At 42.5% G+C, this 26,686-nt stretch overlaps 2 protein-coding genes across 4 annotated transcripts in view; one reads left to right on the plus strand and one right to left on the minus strand.

Moving 5' to 3' along the window:
• Positions 1–16,085, plus strand: part of P2RX7 (purinergic receptor P2X 7) — a 60,578-nt gene extending 44,493 nt beyond the window's left edge. Inside the window, 6 exon segments of the mRNA XM_070386189.1 lie at positions 3,678–3,768; positions 5,545–5,610; positions 5,697–5,846; positions 7,603–7,704; positions 12,206–12,680; positions 12,683–16,085. Of these exon segments, the coding sequence (XP_070242290.1) occupies positions 3,678–3,768; positions 5,545–5,610; positions 5,697–5,846; positions 7,603–7,704; positions 12,206–12,680; positions 12,683–12,702 (904 nt within the window). The 3' untranslated portion in view covers positions 12,703–16,085.
• Positions 1–26,686, minus strand: part of IFT81 (intraflagellar transport 81) — a 222,744-nt gene that overhangs the window by 181,310 nt on the left and 14,748 nt on the right. The window lies entirely within an intron of this gene.

Genomic DNA, 26,686 nt, shown 5'->3' on the forward strand with positions numbered 1-26,686 from the left:
CTGGCAAGCAGACTTCAAACTTTTTTGTTGTTGTTGTTATTGTTGTTGCCTGTACAATGTTTTGAATGTTGAGATATTCTACATAGAAGTATGGACTTCCTGCTTTTTCTGAAAAATTAAACTATTTGGAAAAAAATCAAACCATGTAACACTGGCTTCCTATCCCACAGGAGAGCACGCAGCTGGAGCTGAGTATCAGTGGTCCCCTCTTGGTTTGCCACAGTCCTCACCACTCTTTATTGCCTCATATCTGGCTGCATCACTCATTTCACTCATCTGTCTGGCCCCTACAGGCATCTGAGTTTGAAACTCCTGACTAAGAGCTGGCTGAGATCAACACACAAGAGGCATTTTTAAAGAACACTGTCTTTGCTTCAATGACTTTATTTTTTTCATATTTATTTATATGGCTTCTCCCCCTCCTGCCCTGAGTCTTAGTTGCTGCAAGCGGAAACTTCGTTGCAGCATGTGGGATCTTTCTAGTTATAGTATGTAGGATCTAGTCCCCTGACCAAAGATCGAACATGAGCCCCCTTCATCAGGAGCTTGGAATCTTAACCACTGGACCACCAGGGAAGTCCCATAAGAGGCTTTTTGCCTTCTCTGGGGCCATGGAGTCTCATCCAGGGCCCTGAAACCAGCTCCTAGTTTAGGTAATGTTTTGATCATTCCCTGCTGCTCTACTGAATAGGCTTGTGGCCATTAGTAGGAAGCAAGGCCTGGGTCAGTGGTCCCCGACTGCCCTCACAGGCTGTTTTTCCAGCGGCCAGCAGACGCATGCAGGGCAATGTACCCATCAGATGTTAGCAAATGTCCTTCAAGTCTCTGAGCTGAGCCTAAGAACATTAGCTCCTGGAGAGATCTGAGCTTTCTGAAGAACTGGTTGATCTTTCAGCTCAAAGTATTAGAGCATTTGTTCTCTGGAATCAAGCACCAGAAGAAATCTGTAACCAAAAATAAATTGTGGAGACCTGATGGGTAACTTTATTTTCAAATAGCCACAGAAAAGAGAAGGAAATTAGAGGTTATATGAGGTATATGAGAAAATATAAGCTTTCTAAAATACAGGAAGTTGAAGGAATTGATCACGTTGCAGAAATTTCATCCTTTAAAGATCTGTGGCCAAAGGTCCTTAGGCAATGATTCAGTTTATTTACAAGACGTGTAAAGCAGGACAGAATGCCTGATGGGCTTCTCTGCTCTCAGAACAGGTATGTATGTGTATTCATTTCCTGTGGCTGCTTTAACAAATTACCACAAACTTGGTGGCTTTAAACAACAGAAACTTCACAGTTCTGGAGGCCAGAAGTCCAAAATCAAGGTGTCAGCAGGGACATACTCTCTATAAAGGCCCCAGGGGAGGATCTCTCCTTGCTTCTTCTGGCTTCCGATGGCTCTTGTTGTGCTTAGTCGCGTCCGACTCTGCGACTCCATGGACTGTAACCCGCCAGACTCCTCTGTCCATGAGATTCTCCAGGCAAGAATACTGGAGTAGGCAGCCATCTCCGACTCCAAGGGATCTTCCTGACTCAGGAATGGAATCCGAGTTCCCTGCACTGGCAAGCAGATTCTTTACCACTGAGCCACCAGGGAATTACAGATCTTCACTGGTGCTCTGCTTTTAATGTGACTAATGCTTATTTTTTCTGCTTATCAAGGATATCAGCTTGCAATATATAACTGACCCTCGAACAATATGAGTTTGAATTGCATGGGTCCATTCACACACACTATTTTAAATAATAAATATGAATACTATAGTACTATACAATCTGCAGTTGGTTGAATGCACAGATGCAGAGGGAGTATGGATATGAAGGGCCAACTGTAAGTTAAAGTGGATTTTCCACTGGGCAGAGGGTGGGCACCCCAACCCCTGTGCTGTTCAAAAGTTAACTCCATAGCCTTTCTAGCACCAGCACTACATCTAGAACTTCAATTTTTAAAAAAAATAGGCCAATTCTAGTGGTTTTTTTAATTTCAAATTCCTAAGACAGAAAACTTGATTGACCCAAAATATTGTTTCAAGCCAATTCCAACGAGATGAAACTGCTTAGTTTTTAACTCGTGGCTGCCTCCCTCCAGTATCTGCCTCCGTCTTTACATGGGCTTCCCCTCTGTGTTTCTGTTTCAACTCTCCCTCTCTTTCCTCTTATAAGGATACAGTCATTGCATTTAAGGCCCACCCTAAATCCAGGATGATCTCATCTTGAGATCCTTAACTCATCTGCACTTGCAAAGATCCTATTTCCAAATAAGGTCACGTTCGCAGGTGCAGGGGTTAAGCACTTGAGACTTGCCTTTGGCGGGGGCATTATTCAACCCACTACAGCACGCAAAAGCATCCTTGCCCATGAGGGCCTGGTATTTCTGAGTGTGGTCCACTGTTCACCTGTATCAGAACCAGCTGGTCCCTTTCCTAGACATACAGGTTCCCAGAAACATTTCACACCATTTGAAACCACCCTTTGGGGGTGAGGCCCTGGAATCTGCCTTTTGAAAATGCTTCCCAAGTGATTCTTGCCCTCAGTATGAGAACCACCATACCAAGCCCCCGAAAACTGAAATTCAAGTATTTACTAGTGTTAACCTTCCAGGAAAAATAGCTTGCATGGAGAGATTATGCAACCCTGGGGCATGGAGTGGTGATGCATGCTTGCTTTGCATTTTAAAAAGCAAATCAGTTAATAGAGCAAAAGAAAGTGCTGTCATTAAATGAGAACATTCAGATGCAAAGAAACTGAAACCTCTTTGGCCAGAAACAGGCACGGAAAGTGCTGAGAACATCTAATTCATCTCTATGTCAGATCCGGAGAGCTTAAAAAAAGATAAAAATAAGAATTTCAGATGTTCCATACTATATTTTGGCAGAGCATTCATTTTTTTGTTTTCTTCTCTCCCCACACCTATAAGTAGATTATGAGTTAATAACTCAAAGAAAAAAAAATAAATAAATAAAACTCAACATTCTGAAAACTAAAAAAAAAAAAAAAATGTCCTGGGACTTCCCTGGTGGTCCATCTTTAGTGGGTCATCTCTATGCAGTGGTGTCAGTAGCTACTTACATCTTTGCTGTAAATGTCTGTAACACTCTGAACTCCCAACGCAGATGGCCTGGCTTCAATCTCTCTGGTCAGGGAACTAGATCCCATATGCCACAACTAAGAGTTTGAAGATCACAACTAGAGATCCTGCATGCTGCAACTAAGATCTGGAGCAGCCAAGTGAAAGTCATTCAGTTGTGTTGGACTCTTTATGACCCCATGGACTATACAGTCCATGGAATTCTCCAGGCCAGAATACTGGAATGGGTAGCCCTTCCCTTCTCCAGGGTCTCTTCCCAACCCAGGGATCGAACCCAGGTCTCCTGCATTGCAGGCAGATTCTTTACCAGCTGAGCCACAAAGGAAGCTAAATAAATATACAAAAATAATTTTTTTTTTAAAGCAGACTTTCCATCACTCTGTTTTGCCAAAAGCAGAGGAGGTGATGTGGGGAGGTGGTGCTTTGGTTCCAGGTGAAGAGAGAGAGAAATTTGTGTTCTTCCCTTTGCTAACAACAGCAGAGCTGAAAGAAGACTAGAAGACTAGATCGGCTACTGTTTTGGTTTTTCTTTTCATAAAATACCAGCAGTTTCAGATAGGTCTTTATAAATATGGATCTTTTTCCTCCTACAGATATGCCAAGTACTATAAGGAAAATAACACTGAAAAGCGGACCCTAATAAAAGCTTACGGGATCCGATTTGACATCCTGGTTTTCGGCACCGTAAGTCTCTTCTCCGCTCTCAGCCACTGGCATCTCCGTTCCTATGACTGTGTCTTAAATTACTGCCATAGTATCTCAAAGGGTGAATGCTTTGGTCATAGTCATTAGCTGGCACTATGCACTTTGCATGTGGGATATAAAAGGGGAAGAAATGTCCTTGTTCCTGGACAAGTCATCTAATGAGTACAAGAGTGGGCTTGGGGAAAAAAACCTAATAACTCAACTTTAAAAATACTCTGATGCTTAAAAAGGAGAGAGAAATCATATATTAATGCATATATACGGAATCTAGAAAGATGGTAGTGACGAACCTATTTATAGGGCAGCGATGGAGACAGGGAGGCCTGGCGGGCTGTGGTTCATGGGGTCGCAAAGAGTCGGACACGACTGAACAACTGAACTGAACTGAATGGAGACACATTCATAGACAACAGACTTATGGACGTGGAGGGGGGAGGAAGGAGATGGCAGGATGGATGGGGAGAGAAGCATGGAAACACATACACTGCCATATGTAAAACAGGTAGCCAGTGGGAATTTGCTGCATGACGCAGGGAGCTCACATTGGAGCTCTGCAACAACCGAGAAGGGTGGGAAGGGGCGGGACGTGGGAGGGAGATTCAGGAGGGAGGGGACGTATGTATACCTATGGCTGATTCATGCTGATGGGTTGCAGAAACAAACTCAATACTGTAAAACAATTATCCTTTCATTAAAAATAATTTTTTAAAAAAGGAGAGAGAGATCCCTCTGTAAACCAGTTTGTAAGGAACAGAACCCAGTTCAAATTGGGTTAGGAAAAAAGTCCTTTTTTTTTTAGTTCATATAACTGATAAATCCAGAGGCAATTTTCAGGCTTCAGATATTGCTGAATCCAGATGTTTTAATAACATCATGAGGAACCTGCCCCCCTCCATCTCTTACATTTTTCTCCTCTGTTCTGGCGTCATTCCCGGTGGGTCATCTCTAGGTGGTAGTGTCAGCAGCTACTTATATCTTTGCAATTTAGCAACCTCTACGGAAAGAGAACATCTCAGCAAAAGCCTCAGCAGATGCCACTGGCTTTGACTGGCCCAGTATGAGCCACATACTCACTGATGAACTAATCACTATGACTAGGGTCACTCCCAACGGTCCTAGACCAGCCCGGAACCAGCCTCTTCCCTGCAAACTACAGGGACTGAGTATGCACAGAGATGGTTCTCCAAAGGAAAACTGGCATGCTGTCTCCAGAAGGATGAGAGATGCAAAAACCAAAGGATGCCCACATATCTTGTCTGACAGCATATTATTTACCTAACGTGGTAATAAGCCCCACAAGAATCAATGAGATATAGTGAGAAGATACAAAGATACTGAGAATAAAAATCACAAGGACATCTAAGGGGAGACTTTGTGCAGACATTCCTTCCCTCTGTTTCCAAAGTAATTTCAAATCACTTTTAGGGAAAGCTCTTCTGAAACCCTCACCTCGAATGGAAAAATAAACTTTCAGTGGCTCTCCTCTCAGTGTTTCTTAGTTTAAAACTTCTTAGTTTAAAACACTTCTTAGTTTAAAACACCCCTGTTTTCAAGCACATCCTGAGAGACAGAAGCAGAAGGAATAGGATTCATTTTTCAGTCTCCTTAATCTTTGTTGCTGTGAACACATTAGATGCAGTTGTCAAATTCATGGCACTAGACTCCCTCCTCTGCTGGAACTTACAATTACATGTTAGAGCAGAAAAGCATGATTCTGAATTTCAACCAAGTAATCTTTTGTACTCTGTTTTCAAGGGGGGGAAATTTGACATCATCCAGCTGATCGTGTACATTGGTTCAACCCTCTCCTACTTTGGTTTGGTAAGAGATTCTTTTTCTCACACTTTATGAAAATGATGTGGCTAAAGAAAGTTTCACTGACAAGGTGCTTGTCTGGTTCTTTCCAGGCCACCGTGTTCATTGACATGCTCATCAACACTTATTCAAGTAAATACTGCCGATCGCATGTTTATCCCTGGTGCAAGTGCTGTCAACCCTGCGCAGTCAATGAATACTACTACAAGAAGAAGTATGAATCCATTGTGGAGCCAACACGGGTAAGACTCGATATGTCTACGGGATATCAAAATCAAAACACCTGAAGGGCCTATTGGATCACTGAGGAGAGTGCAGAAATAAGGCCACGATCACAGGTGCAGTCAATCCCGTGGTGGATAAGTATCAGGACCCTACCCCAATCCACATTCTCCGTCAGATGAATCCTTTCATTGTAGTGAAGAAAAGAGGCAAAAATGGAGAAGCACGATATAGGGAAAACAAATGTTTGTGTTCCAGGATTTGTTAATTTGGTCAGATTTATTAAACTGGTTGTGCAATAAAAGTATAATAACTTTGGAGAACAATTTGTCAATCTAGTAACATTTAAACAGGATATTCTTTACACCCTGGCATTTCTACTTCTCCATACCTGCCCTAGAGAAACACTCACATGGGTACCCAAGTGGGGCACGTGTACAAGATGTCTATCACAGTGCTATGTATGACGGTGATGAAGAGCATCTGCCCAAATGCCCAACAGGTGAATGGTGAAATGAACTATGATAAGTCCATAGTAGGGAATGCCTGGCACCAGTTTTAAAACATGACGCAGATAATTATAAAAGCAAATGCTCATATAGAGTTCCCAGTGCTATGTATACGTTAACTCACTGAACCTTCACACAGCCTTACAGGTGGGTTTATAGGATTGTGTGATCATCAGTAGAATTCTAGATAGGTACTACTGTTATCTTTCTGCAGATGGGGAAACTGAGGCACAGGAAGGATAAATTATTTGCCCAAAGTCATATAGTTGGCAGAGATCGAATTCTAACTCAGGCAGGCTGGTTTCAGAATCCATGTTGATAACTATTATGTTAGAGGTACTGACATGAGCAAATATCCAAGATTGCTGAAAGTGAAAAAGCAAACTATAGAACAATATCTGTGGTATGATATATAGGCTAAAAAGCAACTATACACAAAAACTATTTAATGTATTTTCTACACGTATATATGTCTATTTATATATATACATATATATTCTGTATATTTTTATGTGCATTATACACACACATGTAAATGTGTGTGGGGAAGTAATAAATGTATACAAAAAGGTTGGGACACTCACAAATCACTCACAGTGATTGCTTACGGAAAGGAGCCTTGGATAGGGGAGTAGTCAAAGGAAATTTTAGTTCGCCTGTATGGTTTTGATTTGATTCATTTGGAATTTGATTAATTTTGGAATCCATGATTTCCTCCAATCAAAGAGAAATTTCTGGTACTTTAAAAACAACAAAGAGGGTTTCTTTCCCTTGACCAAGAACACTGCTGTCCTTTTGTAGCAGCTGAATGCACAATTCATTGTTCATTGTACATGTATTTGCAATTAAAATCAAAGTTCATCTTTGCAACTAAAATTAATCACCATTTCACGGCCCAAGATGGGAGGCAATTTAATCAAGATATAAATAATTTAAGTTGCAATAGTATAACTTTCAGGAGATATTCAACCTTAGCATAACTGAAATTGAAGGAACATAACAAAGGAATTTTTATATAGCACTTGGGGTACCTGGAGATAATAGGCAGTAAGCTGTGGATCCTCTAAGTCTACAAATTAAGGTGGCGGGGGCTCCATTTCTGATACTCATAATCAATTCTTTCTTAGTTAGCAAGAGTTTCTTGTTAGCTTGTTTAACGGGTTGTCATTTGGCAAGTAGGAATAACAGTTGCCTTTAGATATGTTCAGATACACAGTAGGTGTAACGCTGTACTAAAATGGCTAACCCTTTAATTTTTATCTCCTAGACATTAAAATATGTGTCCTTTGTGGATGAACCCTGTATTAGGATGGTAAATGAAAGACTGCTTGGGAGAAGTCTGCAAGATGTCAAAGGTGAAAAAGTCCTGGTAAGTTGTTTAGTGCTTGCTTTTTGTTTTTCGGCTGCATGGCACAGCCTGTGGGATTTTAAGTTCCCTGATGGAACCCACACGCCCTGCAGTGGAGGCCTGGAGTCCTAACCACTGGACCCCCAGGGAATTCTCATTAGTCTTTTCAAACTAATTAATTGATTAATTTGGTTGTGTGGGGTCTTAGCTGTGGCACACAGGATCTTCCTTGAGTCATGTGGGATCTTTCGTCAAGGCTCACGGCCTCTCTAGTTGTGGTGCTCTGGCTTCAGCAGTTGCAGTGTGTGGGCTTAGCTGCCCGCTGCATATGGGATCTTAGCTCTCCGACCAGGTATCGAACCTGTGTCTCCTGCATTGCAAGGTGGATTCTTAACCACTAGACCACCAGGGAAATCCCAGTCTTTTTAAAAGAATACTTACTATTAAATGTAAATATATCTAGAAATGTGTATAAATCATAACTGATGACAAAGTAAACACCATGCAACACATGGTACCAGCACCCAGACTTTAAAAGTGAATATTACTAGCAGAAGGCCCTTTAATGCCTCTACCCAATTACTATCTTCCCTTTAAAGTAGATGTTACCCTGCATTCAAACATTTTACCTCTTATAGAATTTTACAAAATTTGAATCCTATAGTATGTATTCAGTACATACCCTGTTGAGTGGCTTCCCTCACTCAACATTATTTTTGTGAGAGTCATCCATGATGTTGTGTGTAGCAGTGGTTCATTCTCATTGTTGTATAATTTTTTGTTTTATAAACATTCAATTTATTTATCCATTCAATTGTTGAATGAACTACCCATTTGGTTAGTTTCCACTTTGGGGTTCATGCCAATGCTGCCGCTACAGTAAACATATGGCACCTGAGAACGGAACTGCCAAGTCATGAGGCAGGCCTGTGTGCAGCTTTCATAGTTACTGCTTATAAGTTCTCTAAAGGGGGTGTTCTCATTCACACTCTCCCCAGCAGTTCTGGCTGCTGGACATCTTCACTGACTGCATTAGTTTTCTCCAGCTGCTGTAATACATTACCACAAACTAGGGAGCCTAGAACAACAGAAGTGTATTCTCTCACAGTTCTGGAGGTTAGAAGTCTGAAATAAGGTGTCAGAAGGGCTGTACTCTCTCTGAAGGCTCTAGGGGAGGCTCCTTTCTTGTTTATTCCAGCTCCAGATGCTTATTTCACCTGTTAGGATGTCCAGCAGGATACTGATCAGAAATGATAAGAGCAGGCATCTTTGTCTCATTTCCTATCTCAGGAATAAAGTTTTTTTTATTTTACTATTGTATTTGCTGTAGGGTTTTTGTTTTTTGGCTTCCCTCATGGCTTGCAGGGATCCTAGTTCCCTGACTAGGGGTTGAACCTGGCCCACCGCAGTTAAAGTGCTGAGTCCCGGCAATTCCCTGTTGTGGGTTTTTAAAGAATACCCTATCAGATTAAGAAAATTCCCCTCTGCTCCTAGTTCACTAAGAATTTTTATCATGGCTGGATCCTGAGTTTTAAATAATGTATTTTTTCAGGCTTTTCAAATAATGAGTTTTCTTTTTTTGTTGTTTTTTAGTACATTACACTGATTGGTTTTCAAAGATTAAGCCAACCTTTCATTGCTGCAATAAAATACATTGAATGCAATGTATTATTCTTTGTATTTACTGCTGAATTCAATTCACTAATATTTAAGAACTTTACATCTCTTCTTGAGAGAGACTGGCCAAAATTTTTCCATTCTTGTAATGTTTTTATCAGGTCTGGGTATAAAGTGAACTCTCATATACTGGGGAAGGGCAGTAAAAGACACACAACATAAAATTTACCTTTTAAACCATTTTACAGAGTACAATTCAGTGACATTTAGTATATCCACAATGCTGAGCAACCATCACCACTGCCTTGCTCCAGAACTTTTTCATCACCCCAAAAGGAAACTTTGAATCCATTCAGCAGCCACTCCCACTCACTTCTCCCCAGGCCCTGTGCAACCACTAATCTGCTTTCTGTATCCATGAATTTGCCTATTTTGGACATTTCATGTAAATTGAATCTTACTTGTCTCCTTATGTCTGGTTCCTTTCATTTAGCATAATGTCTTCAAGGTTCCATCCATGTTTACCTAAACAGCCACGTTTAGTATGTGTCAGTAATTTATTCCTTTTCACAGCTGTATGAACACAATTTTTTTTTTTTTTTTTTTTTGTCTGTGTAGGTCTTGTTGCTGCATGTGGGCTTTCTCTAGCTGTGGCAAGCAAGGGCTACTCTCTTGTGGCGTGTGGGCTTCTCACTGTGGTGGCTTCTCTTGTTGCAGAGCATGGGTTCAGTAGTTGTGGTGCTCAGGCTTAGTTGCCCTGTGGCATATGAGATCTTCCCAGACCAGGGATCAAACCCACGTCCCCTGCACTGGCAGGTGGATTCTCAACCACTGTACCACCAGGGAAGTCCTGAACATAACAGTTTTTTATCCATTCATTCACTGATGGACATGGGTTATTTTCACCCTTTGGCTATTATAATAGTGGTGCTGTGTACAGTCATGTACATGAACCATTTAGTTTTAATGTACTCAACTCACACTCTGTCTGGTGAATGAAGGTATATGTCACATAGACATAAATGATGGCAATTATGGCAAATTCCCTTGGAGGATAACAAAGGGACTTTTCAGAAAAGGGAGCATGGTGAGAAAGGAGAGCTAAGTCAGCAAATATTTATTGTCTACCATGTGCTGGGCACTGTCCTAGGCACTGGGGACACAAGCAATAAACAAAGCAAACAGGGCCCCTGTTTTCCTGTGGAAGAAGAATCATCCAGGAAACATACCAGTTCATAAGATCATTTCAGATGGTGGTAAGTACTAATGAAGAGCATAGAACATCATCATGTGGTAAGAGAAGGACCTGAGAGGAGGGGAACTGCCTAGATCAGGTGGGCAGGGCCCAGAGGTCTCTGACAGAGGATATAGGCACTAAGCCCTGGCTTTTCTGAATTTCACTTTCCAAACCTGTAAAATAGAGATCAGGACACATAGCTCATGAGGTTTTCCTTTTTTAAAAAAAAAATTTATTTATTTATTTTTGGTTGCTCTGGGCCTTCGTTGCTACATGCTGGCCCTCTGCAGTTTCAGTGAACAGGGGCCACTCTTCGCCGAGGTGCACCGGCCTCTCACTGCAGTGGCTTCTCCTGTTTCGGAGCACAGGCTCCAGGCACATGGGCTCAGAAGTTGGGGCTCATGGGCTTTAGTTGCTCCGTGGCATGTGGAATCTTCACAGACCAGGAATCAAACCTTGTCCCTTGCATCGGCAGGCAGATTCTCACCCACTGCCCTACCAGGGAAGCCCTCATGTGGTTTTTCGAAAGCTTAAATGAGGCGATGCTTGCGAAACACAGACTTGACGTGTACATTTAATAAATGAGAGCTATATATGTGTGTCTCTTTTGCTGTCTTGCATTCAGGGTTGTCATTACCATCTTTTTAAATTCCATATATATGCGTTAGTATACTGTATTGGTGTTTTTCTTTCTGGCTTACTTCACTCTGTATAATAGGCTCCAGTTTCATCCACCTCATTAGAACTGATTCAAATGTATTCTTTTTAATGGCTGAGTAATACTCCATTGTGTATATGTACCACAGCTTTCCTATCTATTCATCTGCTGATGGACATCTAGGTTGCTTCCATGTCCTGGCTATTATAAACAGTGCTGCGATGAACATTGGGGTACACGTGTCTCTTTCAATTCTGGTTTCCTCGGTGTGTATGCCCAGCAGTGGGATTGCTGGGTCATATGGCAGTTCTATTTCCAGTTTTTAAGGAATCTCCACACTGTTCTCCATAGTGGCTGTACTAGTTTGCATTCCCACCAACAGTGTAAGAGGGCTCCCTTTTCTCCACATCCTCTCCAGCATTTATTGCTTGTAGACTTGTGGATCGCAGCCATTCTGACTGGCGTGAAATGGTACCTCATTGTGGTTTTGATTTGTATTTCTCTGATAATGAGTGATGTTGAGCATCTTTTCATGTGTTTGTTAGCCATCTGTATGTCTTTTGGACTCTGTGGGAGAGGGAGGGGGGATGATTTGGGAGAATGGCATTAAAACATGTATAATATCACATAAGAAATGAATCGCCAGTCCAGGTTTGATGCAGGATACAGGAAGCTTGGGGCTGGTGCACTGGAATGACCCAGAGAGATGGTATGGGGAGGGAGGTGGGAGGGGGGTTCAGGATTGGGAACACGTGCACACCCATGGCGGATGCATATTGATGTATGGCAAAACCGATACAATATTGTAAAGTAAAAAATAATAATAATAATAAATAAAATTAAAATAAACCTAAAAAAATAATAAAATAAACGGTACAAAAGAAAAAAAAAGAGAGCTACTAGTATTAATGTAGTATTAAGTGTAATTTTATAAGTTCATAAGAAAATTAAAGAACCCAGGACCCTAGGGGTCGTCACTGCTGATGGGTTTGGAAACTTGCCTTTTTCAGAGACCCCAGCTGGACTTTGCAGACTTGTCCTGGCTGCATCTGTCTCTTCACGACTCACCCCCCATTCCCGGACAACCAGAGGAGATCCAGCTGCTCAGTGAAGAAGTGCACGTTAAATCCAGGGACTGCCCGGATTGGTGCCAGTGCGGGAACTGCCTTCCATCGCAACTCCCTGAGAACCAAAGATGCCTGGAGGAGCTGTGCTGCCGGAAAAAGCCGGGTGCCTGTATCACCACCTCAGAGCTCTTCAGGGACCTTGTGCTGTCCAGGAGGGCCTTGCAGTTCCTACTGCAGTACCAGGAGCCCTTGCTGGTGCTGGATGCAGATTCTGCCAACAGCCGGCTGCGGCACTGTGCCTACAGGAGCTACACTGCCTGGCGCTTTGGCTCCCAGGACCTGGCTGACTTCGCCATCCTGCCCAGTTGCTGCCGCTGGAGGATCCGGAGAGAGTTCCCCAAGAGTGAAGGCCAGTACAGCGCTTCAAGAGTCCTTACTGATGCGCTGAGCAGTCACAGAACGTTGCCTTTGCTTGCACCTTGAGCTTCACCTGCAAGGATGTATGTCCAGATTTTCAGCCAAAGGGAAATGGGCTTTCCTCTCCCCCAGCTCTACGGGTGTCAGAGAGCAAAGTGACGGGGTAAACAAACAACAGATAAACCAGAATCCCTCAGCATGGATGAGAGTCAAGAGATTCAGATTCATTTCTCCATTCTATCCCTAGAAGGTTGCGATCCCAGGCCTTTAACCTCTGTGCCTTAGTTGCCTTATTAGCCAAGCTACTGTTTCACAATTAGGAGAGCAAATTGAGACAGTGTACACAAATTTTCTTATTAATGCATAAAAGCTACATGAATATGGGCTTCCCTGGTGGCCAAGTGGTTAAGAATCCACCTGCCAATGCAGGGGATATGGGTTCAATCCCTGATTCAGGAAGACCCCACATGCTGCAGAGCAACTAAGCCCATGCACCACAACTACTGAAGCCCATGCCCTAGAGCCCATGCTCCGCAACGAGAAGCCACCGCAATGAGAAGCCCGCATACTGCAACAAAGAGTAGCCCCTGCTCTCTGCAACTAGAGAAAGCCTGCGCATGCATAGCAATGAAGACCCCAGAACAGCCAAAAATGAATTTTTTAAAAAATAATTTTTTTTTTTTTAACTAGATGAATACGAAGCAGATCATTTTGAGGTGAGACTAGGATAATGCCCAACCCTTTGGGTCCTGGTTAAAGAATGAGGAGGGATACAAGTGGCCACAAATTTTTTTGACATTTGTTACACAGGACCTGAGGGTTATATCTCCTCCCCTTGGGTCTTGACAGCTTTGCTCACTTTATCCAATGATAAAGTGATGCTGTATCTGATTCAAGGTCTTGGTCCTAAGATGCTGATAGCTTCCATTTCCTGTCCCTTGAAACTCTTGCTGCAAAGAAAACCAGCTCTCATGTAAAAACGTGGCCATTTGGAGGCCACCTTGCTGTGAGGAAGCCCAAGCAGTCACGTGGAGAGGAGAGATGCCTGACCAGCGCCCAGCACTCAAGACATCTGAGCCTGTCACTAGACATGGGAGAGAAGAAGCCTCTAGACTACTTCAGATCCTGCTAACATATGACTGCAGCTGCACAGACACCCTAAGTGAGAGTTTCCCAGTGAACCCACAGAACAGAATTGTTATCTTAAACTATGTTTGGGGTTGTCTGTTATACAGCAACAGATAACTGGGACAGACAGCAAGCCCGACTCATACGATGTAGACTCAGCCTACACCCTCTCTGGTTCTAAGGTTCTTAGGCAGCCTAGACATCCCTGGAGCCCCTCGAGGGCTTAGGTTTCCTTTTATTTTAATTGGAGGATATTTGCTTTACAAAGTTGTGTTGGTTTCTACTGTAAAACAATGCGAATCAGCCATAATATATATATATATGTATTGTTACTGTTCAGTTCCTCAGTCGTGTCTGACTTTTAGTGACCCCATGGACTGCAGCAGGCCAGGCTTCCCTGTCCTTCACCATCTCCCAGAGCTTGCTCAAACTCATGTCCATTGAGTCAGTGATGCCATCCAACCATCTCATCCTCTGTCTTCCCTTTCTCCTGCCTTCAATCTTTCCCCACATCAGGATCTTTTCTACTGAGTTGGCTCTTCACATCAGGTGGCTGAAGTATTGAGCTTCAGCTTCAGCATCAGTCCTTCCAATGAATATTCAGGACTGATTTCCTTTAGATTGACTGGTTTGATCTCCTTACAGCCCAAGGGACTCTCAAGAGTCTTCTTCAACACCACAGTTCAAAAGCATCAATTCTTCAGTGCTCAGTCTTCTTTATGGTGCAACTCTCACATCCATACATGACTCCTGGAAAAATCATAGCTTTGACTAGATGGACCTTTGTTGGCAAAGTAATGTCTCTGCTTTTTAATACACTGTCTAGGTTTGTCACAGCTTTTCCTCCAAGGAGCAAGCATCTTTTAATTTCGTGGTTGCAGTCACCATCTGCGATGATTCTGGAGCCTAAGAAAATAAAATCTGTCACTGTTTCCATTGTTTCCTTATCTACTTTCCATGGAGTGATGGGACTGGATGCCACCATCTTCATTCTTTGAATGTTGAGTTTTAAGCCAGCAATATATGTGTGTGTATATATATGCACCATATATATCTTCAGCAATATATATGTGACTGCAGACCAAATCAGGTAACTCACCAGACCAGCTCTGGAATCCATCAAATCTAACTGCTGAGCTACCCAGTACATTGCAATCCACATCACATTTCTATGACTGGAAGTAACTATTGCTGTTAAAAACTGGAAAAAATAAAAGCCACCTTTATGCCTTTAACATCCTGTACTTTGCAACCAGTTATAATGGATACAGTCTGATTGCTACTTAAAAAGCAATTGACACTCAAAGCTCTTACCATTTCTATCCATCAACCACTGAGAGTATAAAAATGAATAGCAGGTTTTAGGATCCTCCTCAGGATTTCCTTTTCAAGGTTTTAGCACTAGAACAGACTGTTTCTAAATGACAACTATTTTAAACAATAAATACAGAGCACTATTCAAAACTGTGACTAATAAATGGTGTGTGAGTTTTTATACATACTCTTTAATATTTAGCATTTTGATACTTTTTAAAAATCACCAGCTTTCTACTGTATTAATGTAAAATAATATGAACAAAAACCTTCCTTTTTTGACCTAGCATTTTATCTGGCTTTAAACTCAGGAATCAAGTTAATTGGGCCAGATTTAACTCTCATTTTTACTACCTTTCAGAGATATTTTTGAAAAGTGAATTATATATGACTTCTTCAGAACTGAACTTTTTTACTCCAAGAATTCTATGTACCTGCTACAGATTTACATTCTGATAGCCTCTGAGCCTTCACATGAAATTTCTTGGTGCCTTATTCCTAGTGTGTTTCTCTCACCTTGTGGAGGCCCCAGATGGAGTCAGAATTTGGAATGACAAATAATCACTGGATCCACCTACTGTTTTCCTTCACCTTTCCCAGATGCTCTGGGTGAGAGGGTGAAGTGTTACGTCAACTGCATGTCTGACACTTCCTAGAATAACATGCATCACATTTATATTCTTATTTTTAGTCTACTGTAGAAAACAGTGTCATCGCCAAAGGCATCCTAATTAAAGTCACATTTTATAGGGTCTGGTTTTTGTACTTAAATCCATTCTTCTGTTATAGTAATTGCACAGTATTCACTGCTTCATCTCTGTATCAGAGATCTGCTTTCTTGTAACCCTGCCTGATTCATGTAGCATTGGTTATAGACTTGTATTCCTCTCTTTAGAGGGAATCCTTCTTAAAACCTTCCTAATTCTAGCTTGGCAATGCAGATGTCTTAACTGTTTTGATAATAATAAAAAAAAATGTGCAATTTGTATTTATTGAAGTATTCCTTTTACTTTCTTTTCTCAAAAGATCCCCAAATCAGCAGTCTTATTCACTGACACATTCATTCAACATATACACCCTGAAGCACTATGACACAAAGATGTATTTTAGTCTCTGCCCCCAGTTCCTGACACAGATCTCCTAAATCCCCCAGAATTTCCTGGAGATAGAGCTGTCTTGTATTCTAATGAGGCCAGTCTTGGTGGGCTCCTGGATAACTTCAGGAAGGGGGCTGGTCACCAAAAGACCAAGCCATGATTAGAAGCTTGGAACTTTCAGTCCTATTCCCTTATCCTCCAGAGTGGGGGAGAGGGGTGGGATGGAAATTCAGTTAGTCACTGATTTTGACTATGTAATGAAGGTTCTGTAAAAATCCCTACCTTATGGGATTAAGAAACCTTTCATATTGAAGAACACATCCACATTTGGGGAGAGTGGTACACCCCCAACTCCACAAGGACAAAAGCTTCTATACTAAGGACCCTTCTGGCCCTCACTCTATGTAACTCTTCATCTGGCTATTCATCTGTATCTTTTATTATATCTTTTATAATAAGTGAGTAAATGTGTTTTCCTGAGTTCTATGAGCCACTATTGAACCTGAGGAGGCGGTTATAGGAACCCCCAATTTATAACAAGTTGGTCAGAAATACAGGTGACAGCCTTGGATGTCTGAAGTGGGGGACAATCTTGTGGCACTGAGCCCGTAACCTGTGAGGTTTATGCTAACTCCAGGTAATTCATGTCATAACTGAATTGCAAGACACCCAGTTGGTGTCTAGAGAGTTTTGGAGAACTGCTTGTGTTGGAAAACCTCACACACATTTGGTGTCAGAAGTGCTATGAGCAGACTACAGGTAAACAGGAGTTTTCTTTTAGGCATTTGCCGGGGTCCAGCCCCGGCTGATCCAGGGTATTCGAAGGAGAGACGGCATCGCGGATCATCAGGAAACAATAGATCAATTAAGCGTTAATTAAAGATATAAAGAGTGGTTAAATAAGGATAGCTCAGTGAGGAAATTCAGTGGAGAAAAGCGGCTGAAATAAGGATAGCTCAGTGAGGAAATTCAGTGGAGAAAAGAGGCTGAAATAACTCAGCCAGAAGGTGAGAGAAAGAACGACATGGGGATACCAAGTTTCGGTGAACAAGGCCCGCACTTTATTTTTCAAAGTAGTTTTTATACCTTAAGTTATGCATAGAGGATAATGGGGGAAGGGGTAGAGTCATACAGTAAGCCAGGCTTTCTTCCTGCAAACTTATCATATGCAAAAGTTTAGGTGATTTGCATCATCTTCTGGCCCGGAGGCCTGTTAACATTTTAAGACCCTTTCTTCAGAAAACTTATTTTTCTCTAAAGGTGATTAGGCAGGCGCCACCCTCCAAAAGCATTAAAGTTGCATTCCTATAGGGCAAAGGTGTGGTGGGCTACAACAAAAAAGAGTTAACTCAAGGGTCCAAGGTTACAAACATTAAAGCTACTACTTACACCAATTATATTAATCAATACACTGCCAGGGACACAGCAGGTAAGGGATATGGAGACTTAGCAGCAAACCTTGGCCCAACAAGTGAAAAACCCTTCACCAATACAATTTCTAATCAATCTTTTAACTGCTCAAAGGAGTCTGTATTTAGACAGTTTAGAACATCTCATGCCTCTCACAGCTGGGAGGCTTTGAGCAATCACATGTGGCCGGAAAAACCTATTCAGGCAGGCTAGAGGATTTCCAAAGGAGTTTGTAGATTGAGACACTATCACACCCAGGAACTTTATTAACTGGAGCTATAAGTTAACTCTTTTTTCAGAGAGAGGTAGTGGGGGACAGCCTCCCCCAAAAGTCAGAGGTGTAGGTGAGAGCACAAAGCAGAAAGTAGGCAGACTTTGGTTTTGGGGGTAGATGCTCGAGAATTTCCAGGGGGACTCCTGAGGCTCGATCCCGCCTTTGCGTATGCCGAGCCTCCTTCCTCATGACCTTTGCCACAGGCGGAGTTCCTCACTCTGGCTCCTGGCAGTGATAGAATTCCAGTTGAGCTATTTCAGATCCTGAAAGGTGATGCTGTGGAAAGTGCTGCACTCAATATGCAATATGCAATATGCACTCAATATGCAATATGCCGGCTCCTGGCAGGCATTTACTAGAGATCAAAGATAAATAAGTTGCTGCTCTCATGGTGATGTGAGGAGATAAATGTTAATCAAATAATTCAAATAAATGTAAACTTGTAACTTATGATAAGTATCATGATGAAGAAGATGTTTTCAGAGCCTGTAATAGGGGGACTTGACCTATTTGGGGAAATCAGAGAAGTCTTCCCTGAGGAAGGAGCCCTTCAGCTGAAATCTGAAGGATAAATTCTAGATGAGTTAGATGAGCTGGGGAGGAGAGAGTAATCTGGACAAAGAGAATAGAATGTGCAAAGGTCCTGGGGCTGACAAAAACCATAGAAGCTTTGTAGAACTTAAGAAGACTTGTATGCCTATTCCATAAATAGTATGGAGAAGTAAAGAATGAGGTAAGACTGGATAGGCAGGGATTGGACTGCATAGGGTCTTGAAGGCCATGGCAAGGAGTTTTGTCCTTCTCTTAAGAAAGACCAATGGAGACCCATTGATAGGTTTTAGGTAGGAGCCTGGTAAGATTATATTTGATTTTTAAAAGATAATTCTGATCATTAAGAGTGGTGGTAGATATAGTTTTAATTTTCATTTCAGTCTTTCCCTACTCCATGAAACATCTGTCCCAAACATGCAGCAAAACAGACTGATTTTCTATTCTCTCTTGCTCTTCCCCTTGGGCTTGCAGGATCTTAGTTCCCTGTTCAGTTCAGTTCGGTCACTCAGTCATGTCCGACTCTTTGCAACCCCATGAATCGCAGCACGCCAGGCCTCCCTGTCCATCACCAACTCCCGGAGTTCACTCAGACTCACGTCCATTGAGTCAGTGATGCCATCCAGCCATCTCATCCTCTGTTGTCCCCTTCTCCTCCTGACCCCAACCCCTCCCAGCATCAGAGTCTTTTCCAATGAGTCAACTCTTCGCATGAGGTGGCCAAAGTACTGGAGTTTCAGCTTTAGCATCATTCCTTCCAAAGAACACCCAGGGCTGATCTCCTTCAGAATGGACAGGTTGAATCTCCTTGCAGTCCAAGGGACTCTCAAGAGTCTTCCCCAACACCACAGTTCAAAAGCATCAATTCTTAGGGATCAAATCAAGGGCCTCTCAAGTCCTAAACATTGGATGGCCAGGGAATTCCCATTGTGCCTTGAATTTTAGAGTATCTCCTGTCCCAGGTAGATGGGGATGAGAACATTCACTGACTTTGAGTCAGGAGCAGGAATGTGCCAAATCTAGAGACAAGGGGCAGTCAACAGAGCCTACAGATGCATTCCATCCTGTAGTGTAAAGCCTAAAATCAAGGTCTAATATCACATGCTGCCTTAACATCTGGTGAAATCAGGAGGGTCTAGCTTGGCTTAACTGCAAGTTTCTCTTCTAATAGAAAAGGTCACCTAGTTCAACAGCTTTCCCTCCTTATTAGATGGACCAGATGCAGTTCCTGCTGATCCCTGCAGAGTGGATTTGAGTTCCCCAGCAGGCCATGGAATTATCCAGAAGAGCCAATGACATCCCCCTGTGGGAAGCACAGGACACCGCACCTTCCTGATACTACCAAGCAAGCGTGACTCCCACTGCTTCTGGTTGTGCACTCTGTCCCTAAATGCCATCCCCATGTGACCCCACAAGGCATGTGGTGCCCATCTTCCCTGTGCTGTGAGTATATGTGACTAATGAATTGCTGCCTGTTTCATCTATCCAGTGCTAGGTGTCGTATGCTTGGCCATCCCCATACCCTTAGGGTGGGAATCCCTCCCTTACCAATGGGGTGAAGAGGAGGTGATTCAGGTACCCTTAATTCCAGTTGCCCTAAAAAATTAGAGGCTTGGCTTCTGTGTAGTCACTGTGCAAAGTCCTGTTTCCTAGAGCCCACGAGACCTGGGACCATCACCCCCGTTTACTCAATTAACCATTTGAGGGCACTGGGTGTGGTCACACTTTCCGCTGCTTGTGTGTTTTTCAGCGCATACTCTGATCCTATGCAGTCATCATTCTGGGAATCCCGAGTCCCCTGACTGAAATCCTTCCACTCCCTTTTGAATGGATGTAGTTAGTCATCACTGTCTTCTTTCACTTTTACTGTGATCTTTCAGAGTCCTCTTTTTTAGTCCCAGGAGGGTTATGAATCTTGTTTCCAAAACAGATGATGATCTGTGGAGAGGATTTTGCATTTCCAACATTCTTATTTCTTCTAAATGAATTATGAAGGTCACATGAATCTGAGTCTTCAGGAATCAGAGGAGGCTAACACTAGTCATTTTAATCAAATAATTACTGTAGTTGACAGGCTTGGATAGGAGCCTGAGGCAAGCCTGTGAGGACAGTTTAAATTATGAGTTATATTTTACTTCCCCAAGCAAACAAGCAGCTCCTCAAAGGCAAAGGGCTTGGCTCTGCGTGCCTGCTTGCCTACTCCAGCACAGTGGTGCAGTGGGGAAGAGCTGGGACGCTGGAAACTGACCACCTGGGTTCAAATCCTAGCTTGCCCATTAATTAGCCAAGTGGCTTCAGGCAATTTATCAAATCCTTAGAAACTTTCACTGTATCTTTGTGTCCAAGGGTTGTATTAAATATTAAATGTTCTAAGTGTAAATGTATGTGAAGCACTCAGCACACTGCCTGGTACAGACTAAGCAATCAATAAATGTGAGGCATGATTATTATTTAACTATGTCTAACGATGCTGGCTATATTATTATTTGGACAGTACCCAAGCATCACTCCTAAGCTCTGCTGCTGCTGCTGCTGCTAAGTCAATTCAGTCGTGTCCAACTCTGTGCGACCCCATAGACGGCAGCCCACTAGGCCCTGCCATCCCTGGGATTCTCCAGGCAAGAACACTGGAGTGGGTTGCTATTTTCTTCTCCAATGCATGAAAGTGAAGAGTGAAAGTGAAGTCGCTCAGTCGTGTCCGACTCTTAGTGACCCCATGGACTGCAGCCTACCAGGCTCCTCCGTCCATGGGATTTTCCAGGCAAGAGTACTGGAGTGGGGTGCCATTGCCTTCTCTGTCCTAAGCTCTAGGCCCCTATATTTAACTGCCTGTGGGTGAATATTCTACTTAAACAGTGTAGAGGCACCTCAAATAAGCACAGAGGAGAAATCATCGTCTCCGTTTCCTCCGCTCCACCCACAGGTGCTCTTCTAGAACTCTGAAGCTCGGTTAGCAGCAACACCTGCCATCAGCTCAATTTCCCAAGCCAGAAATCCAAGGGACAGCCTCAGCATCCCCCATCTCTTTCTCCATTCCATCCAATCCCACACCAATTCATTCAGCAAAAATGTATTGAACACCCTGGCACTATGTAGGTATGGTACCAGGTTAAACAAGTGAACAAGAGGTTAGGTGCAATGGGAAAGATGGGCAAGCAATGTGTAAATAAATGAAATGAACACGGCCTGGGACACAGGGTCTGAAGGAAACAAGCAATGTTCTTTAATTTTTTTAAAATGGAGTTACTTATCTCTTTTTAAAAGAATATTTATTTATTTCGTTGTGCCAGGTCTGAGTTGCAGCACCCAGGATCTTCTATCTTCACTGCAGCATGTGGGATCCTCAGGTGCACCACGTGTGATCTAGTTCCTTGACTAGGGATTGAACCTGAATTGGGAGAGGAGAGTCTTAGCCACTGGACCCCCAGGGAAGTCCCAGCAATGGGGTTACTTCTGACAGAGGTCAGGGATGGCCTCTCCAAGGAAATGACATTTAAACTAGATCTGAATAATAAGAAGGAACTAACCATGATGAGTTGGAGGCAGAACATTTCAGGCAGAGGGACGGCAAGCACCAAGCACCGAAGTGGGAAAGAAATGAGTACATCCCAAGAATGGGTGGATGGCCAGTGTGACTGGGACATTTACAACAAAGCCCTTACCTTCTAGTCTAGCCAGGAAGGGACACAAACTTACTTATTTTCTTACTGCTTCATAAACTGTGTGAGACAGAAGCTCAAAGAAAGGCAAAATAAAAATCCATACTGACAAGAATAACCACAGGGGGCTTCATACAGCTTATGATACATGTGCTGGCCCTCCTAGATGAAGACTGCAAATATTCAGTGAGATGAGAAGAGGGATTCCCAACAGGACGTGGCACCAGCCAGGTCCAGAGAAGTAAGTATGATATGTGCTGAGATTATAAGTAGACTTGACTGGCTCCCCATGTTGGGAATTAAGTGGATTAAAATCAAATAACGGGTGATTTGGGGAAATCTTTTTTTAAAAAAGGCGGGGGTTGGGGGAGGGGAGGACTTCCCTGGTGGTCCAGTGGTTAAGAATCCACCTTGCAATGCAGTGGACACAGGGTCAATCCCTGGTTGGGGAACTAAGATCCCACATATCACAAGGCAACTAAAGGAAGCCTGAGTGCTACAAAGACCCAGCTCAGCCAAAATTTTAAAAATAAATTTAAAAAAAAAAAAAAAGGGAATTTCGTAGTGGTTCAGTGGTTAGGACTCTGTGTTTCCACTGCAGTGACTGCAAAGTTAAGATGGAGCCATTCTTGGGTTGGCGGGTGAGGTGAGGAAAGCAGTGACTTAAGAACAGTCTTCAGACAGCTATGAGGATGGTGGGTGAAGGGGGAGATCCCAGGAACGAAGATTACTTTTAGACGTCTGCTGGAATCATGTCAGAGGGATTCAAAACAGCAACCTGGACTACTAATTGGGTGGTGGTGATAGAAAGAAAAGAATCTGAGTAAGAATTTTAAAAATTCCATTAACTCCAACACTAGAAGGTTGGTTAAATAAATTATGGAACACTCATATAACAGAGTTGTATGCAGCTATTTAAAATGATGCCATAGAAGGATAGTAAGTGACACTGAAATATGTTCAAGACAAAACACAATTTGCATGATGTTTCTTGCTTAGGGAAATGCGAATCTTCAATTAGAGTTCATTTTTTTCTTGCAAAGATAGTATTTATTACAAACCTTTAACCCTGAATGCACACCTAAAGAGACAAAGAATCACCTCATTCCACACTGGAAAACGTCACGGATAATGACAAATTCAGAGACAGCAGGAAAGGTTGATGGCATTTCTTGAAATCCAGAAATCAAGTTTAAAAACCATCTTTTGGGTTTTCCTATACCCTGATTTGTCTTGGGTAAGTCACTAATAGCATACCCACCACCACCAAAATGTATATATTGAAGTCCTAGCCCCCATTATCTCAAAAAATGACTATGTTTGGAGACATAGTCTTTAATGAGGCAATTAAGGTAAGATGGGATCACATGGGTAGCTCCTAATCCAATCTGACTGGTGTCCTTATAAGAAGAGGTGATTAGGACACAGGCAAAGAGGGAAGATCAGATGAAGATACAGGGAGAAGATGGCTATCTAAGAAACAAGGAGAGGAGCCTCAGGAAAAATCAACTCTGCTCACACCTTGATCTCATACATCAAATTTCTGCTATTTAAGCCCCACCCCACCCCCACCCCGCCACAGCCTATCCTGGATCAGGAAGATCCCCTGGAGAAGGAAATGGCAACCTGCTCCAGTATTCTCGCCTGGAGAATCCCATGGACAGAGGAGCCCGGTGGGCTACAGTCCATGGGGTCACAAAGAGTAGGAAACGACTGAATCAACTGAGCCCCCACACATGCCCCAAGTCTGTGGTGCTTTATTATGGTAGTCCTACCAAAAACTCTCTTCCTTTTAACTGCAATGAATATATTTTAAGTACAAAATCTAATGCTTGAGTTCGTCAAGTATTTGTTACTCAAATACTTATATACAGAATTACCTTACGATCCAGCTATTTTGCTCCTAGGTATATACCCAAAAGAACTGAAGGCAAGGGCTTGTACACAAATGACCATAGCAGTACTATTGACAATAGCCAAAAGATGGAAACAACCCAAGTGTCCATGGAGAGATGAATGGATGAACAAAATGGGTTATACACATACAATGGAATATTATTTGGCCATAAAAAGGAATGGAGTATTGTCATTATGCTATAGCATGGATGAACCTTGAAAACATTATAGTAATTGAAGTAAGCGAGACACAAAGGCCACATGTTGTATGACTCCATTGATATGAAATATCCAGAAAAGACAAATTCATACAGACAGAAAGTAGAATAAAGATTACCAGGGGCTGCTGGTGGGAGAAGAAAATGAGGAGTTCGTGTTTAATGGGAACAAAGCTCCTGATGATGAAAAAATTCTAGAACTGGATAATGACCACAGTTATACAACATTGAATGTGTTTAACTCCACTAAATTGTACACTGAAAAGTAGTTAAATTTATGTTATGTATATTTACCACAATTTTTTACATCTACAAAAGCAGAAACCAATGCTTAGGCAACTGTAGGATTTTTACATTTCATGGAAATTTCCGTATATCATTAAAAGCATAAACTTTTTTTATTTTTGCAGCATCTAGAATCTTTGTGACAACAGAGGATGAAATGGTTAGGTAGCATCACCGACTCAAAGGACATGAATGTGAGCAAACTCTGGGAGATAGTGGAGGATACAGGAGCCCCGGTGTGCTGCAGTCTGTGGGGTTGCAAAGAGTCCAACACGACTTAGCAATTGAACAACAGCAATAATACATTGTTTTAGTCTGAGTTTCAGTTGGAGGCTTGGCTCAGCTTGTTGTTCGTACATTTTGTTCCCTCCAAACACATATAAATGTATCCTGTCAGAAAACATTCCAACGGAGATCCCCAGCCTGGTCAGCAAGCCAGGAGAAAAATATTTGTTCAGGACACGCAAGGTATAAGGGATAAGCCAGTGGTTGGTGGATATATATCTTACCTTGGGCTTTCTTAGTGTGGAATTTGAGGCACTGGCCTTGCCTGAGGCACTGACTTTGCCATCCACTATCAGGAAAGACATTTTCGCTCTTTTGGGAATAAATCTGCCTTCAGCTTCGGATAAAGCACCAAAGGACTTGGTTCCCACAGGCACTTGCTGCTGCCTGTGAGGATTCAGGCTCATAGGTAGGGAGGCATCCATGCATACCATGGGCACATGCATACCATGCCCATTCACAGTCTGAGAACTGCCTAGAGAGGCACCTGAATCAGCTTTGCTTGCTCAGGGTGCATCCACATTAGCTCCTGTGCTGCTGGGAGAGCAGAGTGGCTCGGCCTCCAAGGTGGGTAAGGTGAGAAAACCCACATGCAGCCAGGCAGCGCTGGTGGGTAATTACTTTGAGTGTCTTTGCGATGCGGAGGTTTCAGAATTTGCCACAAAGGCATCATCAAAAAAAAAAAAAAAAAATGTGCTGGGGTAGGTTGTCCTGGAAAGGGACAGCAGCGGCCTGGAGAGTATAAGGTGGGTTGAAGCTGCTGCCTCAAAGAAACAGATCCAAATATTGAAGTGAAGCAGAGAGGGGTATAATCAGAGTGAGCAGAACATTTGAGCAGAGGAAGGAATCTCTGTGGGAAACTCATGTTGTTTTTTGGATTTTTTTTTCTTATGGAGAGCTGATTAAAAAAAAAAAAGTACTTATTTACTTACTTGGTTGCATCAGGTCTTAGTTACGGCACATGGATTTCTCTCTAGTTGAGGCACTCATGGATTCGGGAGTTGCAGCAGCACGTGGGGTTAGCTACCCCCTGGCATGTGGGATCTTAGTTCCCTGACCAGAGCTCAAACCCATGTTACCTGCACTGGAAGGTGGATTCTTAACTCGTGACCCCCAGGGAAGTCCTAGGAAACTCAGTTTATAAAATAACTGGATTTGAATAAACCTCATCTATAAAAGTCTAGATTTACAAAATAAGTAAATAGGATGGGTAAGCATGACTTTTGCTTATAACAAGGTAAGATTCCTTTCAATAACGTTTGAATGAAATTATATAAACGTGGAGTCCTCTCTTTTAGGATTTTATCTATCAGAGTAACAGGAGATGTCCAAAGCCTGAACTTCAATTGGCTAGCTGTGAAACCCCTCTAAACCTCAACCTAGTTTTCATATTTGCAAAAGGATTGGGCTAAGTATGATCTCTAAGCTACCTTTAATCTCATAGTGCTTCCTCCAGTGCATAAAATCCGTTTGTACTTGTACTCTACAAGACCTTTTAGAACTAACACCCAAAAAAGATGTCCTTTTCCTTATAGGGGACTGGAAGGCAAAAGTAGGAAGTCAAGAAATACCTGGAGTAACAGGCAAATTTGGCCTTGGAGTACAGAATGAAGCAGGGCGAAGGCTAATAGAGCTTCGACAAGAGAACGCACTGGTCATAGCAAACACCCTCTTCCAATAACACAAGAGAAGACTCTACACATGGACATCACCAGATGGTCAACACCGAAATCACACTGATTATATTCTTTGCAGCCAAAGATGGAGAAGTTCTATACAGTCAGCAAAAACAAGACCGGGAGCTGACTGTGGCTCAGATCATGAACTCCTCATTGCCAAATTCAGACTTAAATTGAAGAAAGAGGGGAAAACCACTAGACCATTCAGGTATA

Source organism: Bos mutus, chromosome 17 (assembly GCF_027580195.1).
Source record: "Bos mutus isolate GX-2022 chromosome 17, NWIPB_WYAK_1.1, whole genome shotgun sequence".
In the NCBI taxonomy this organism is placed as follows: domain Eukaryota; kingdom Metazoa; phylum Chordata; class Mammalia; order Artiodactyla; family Bovidae; genus Bos; species Bos mutus.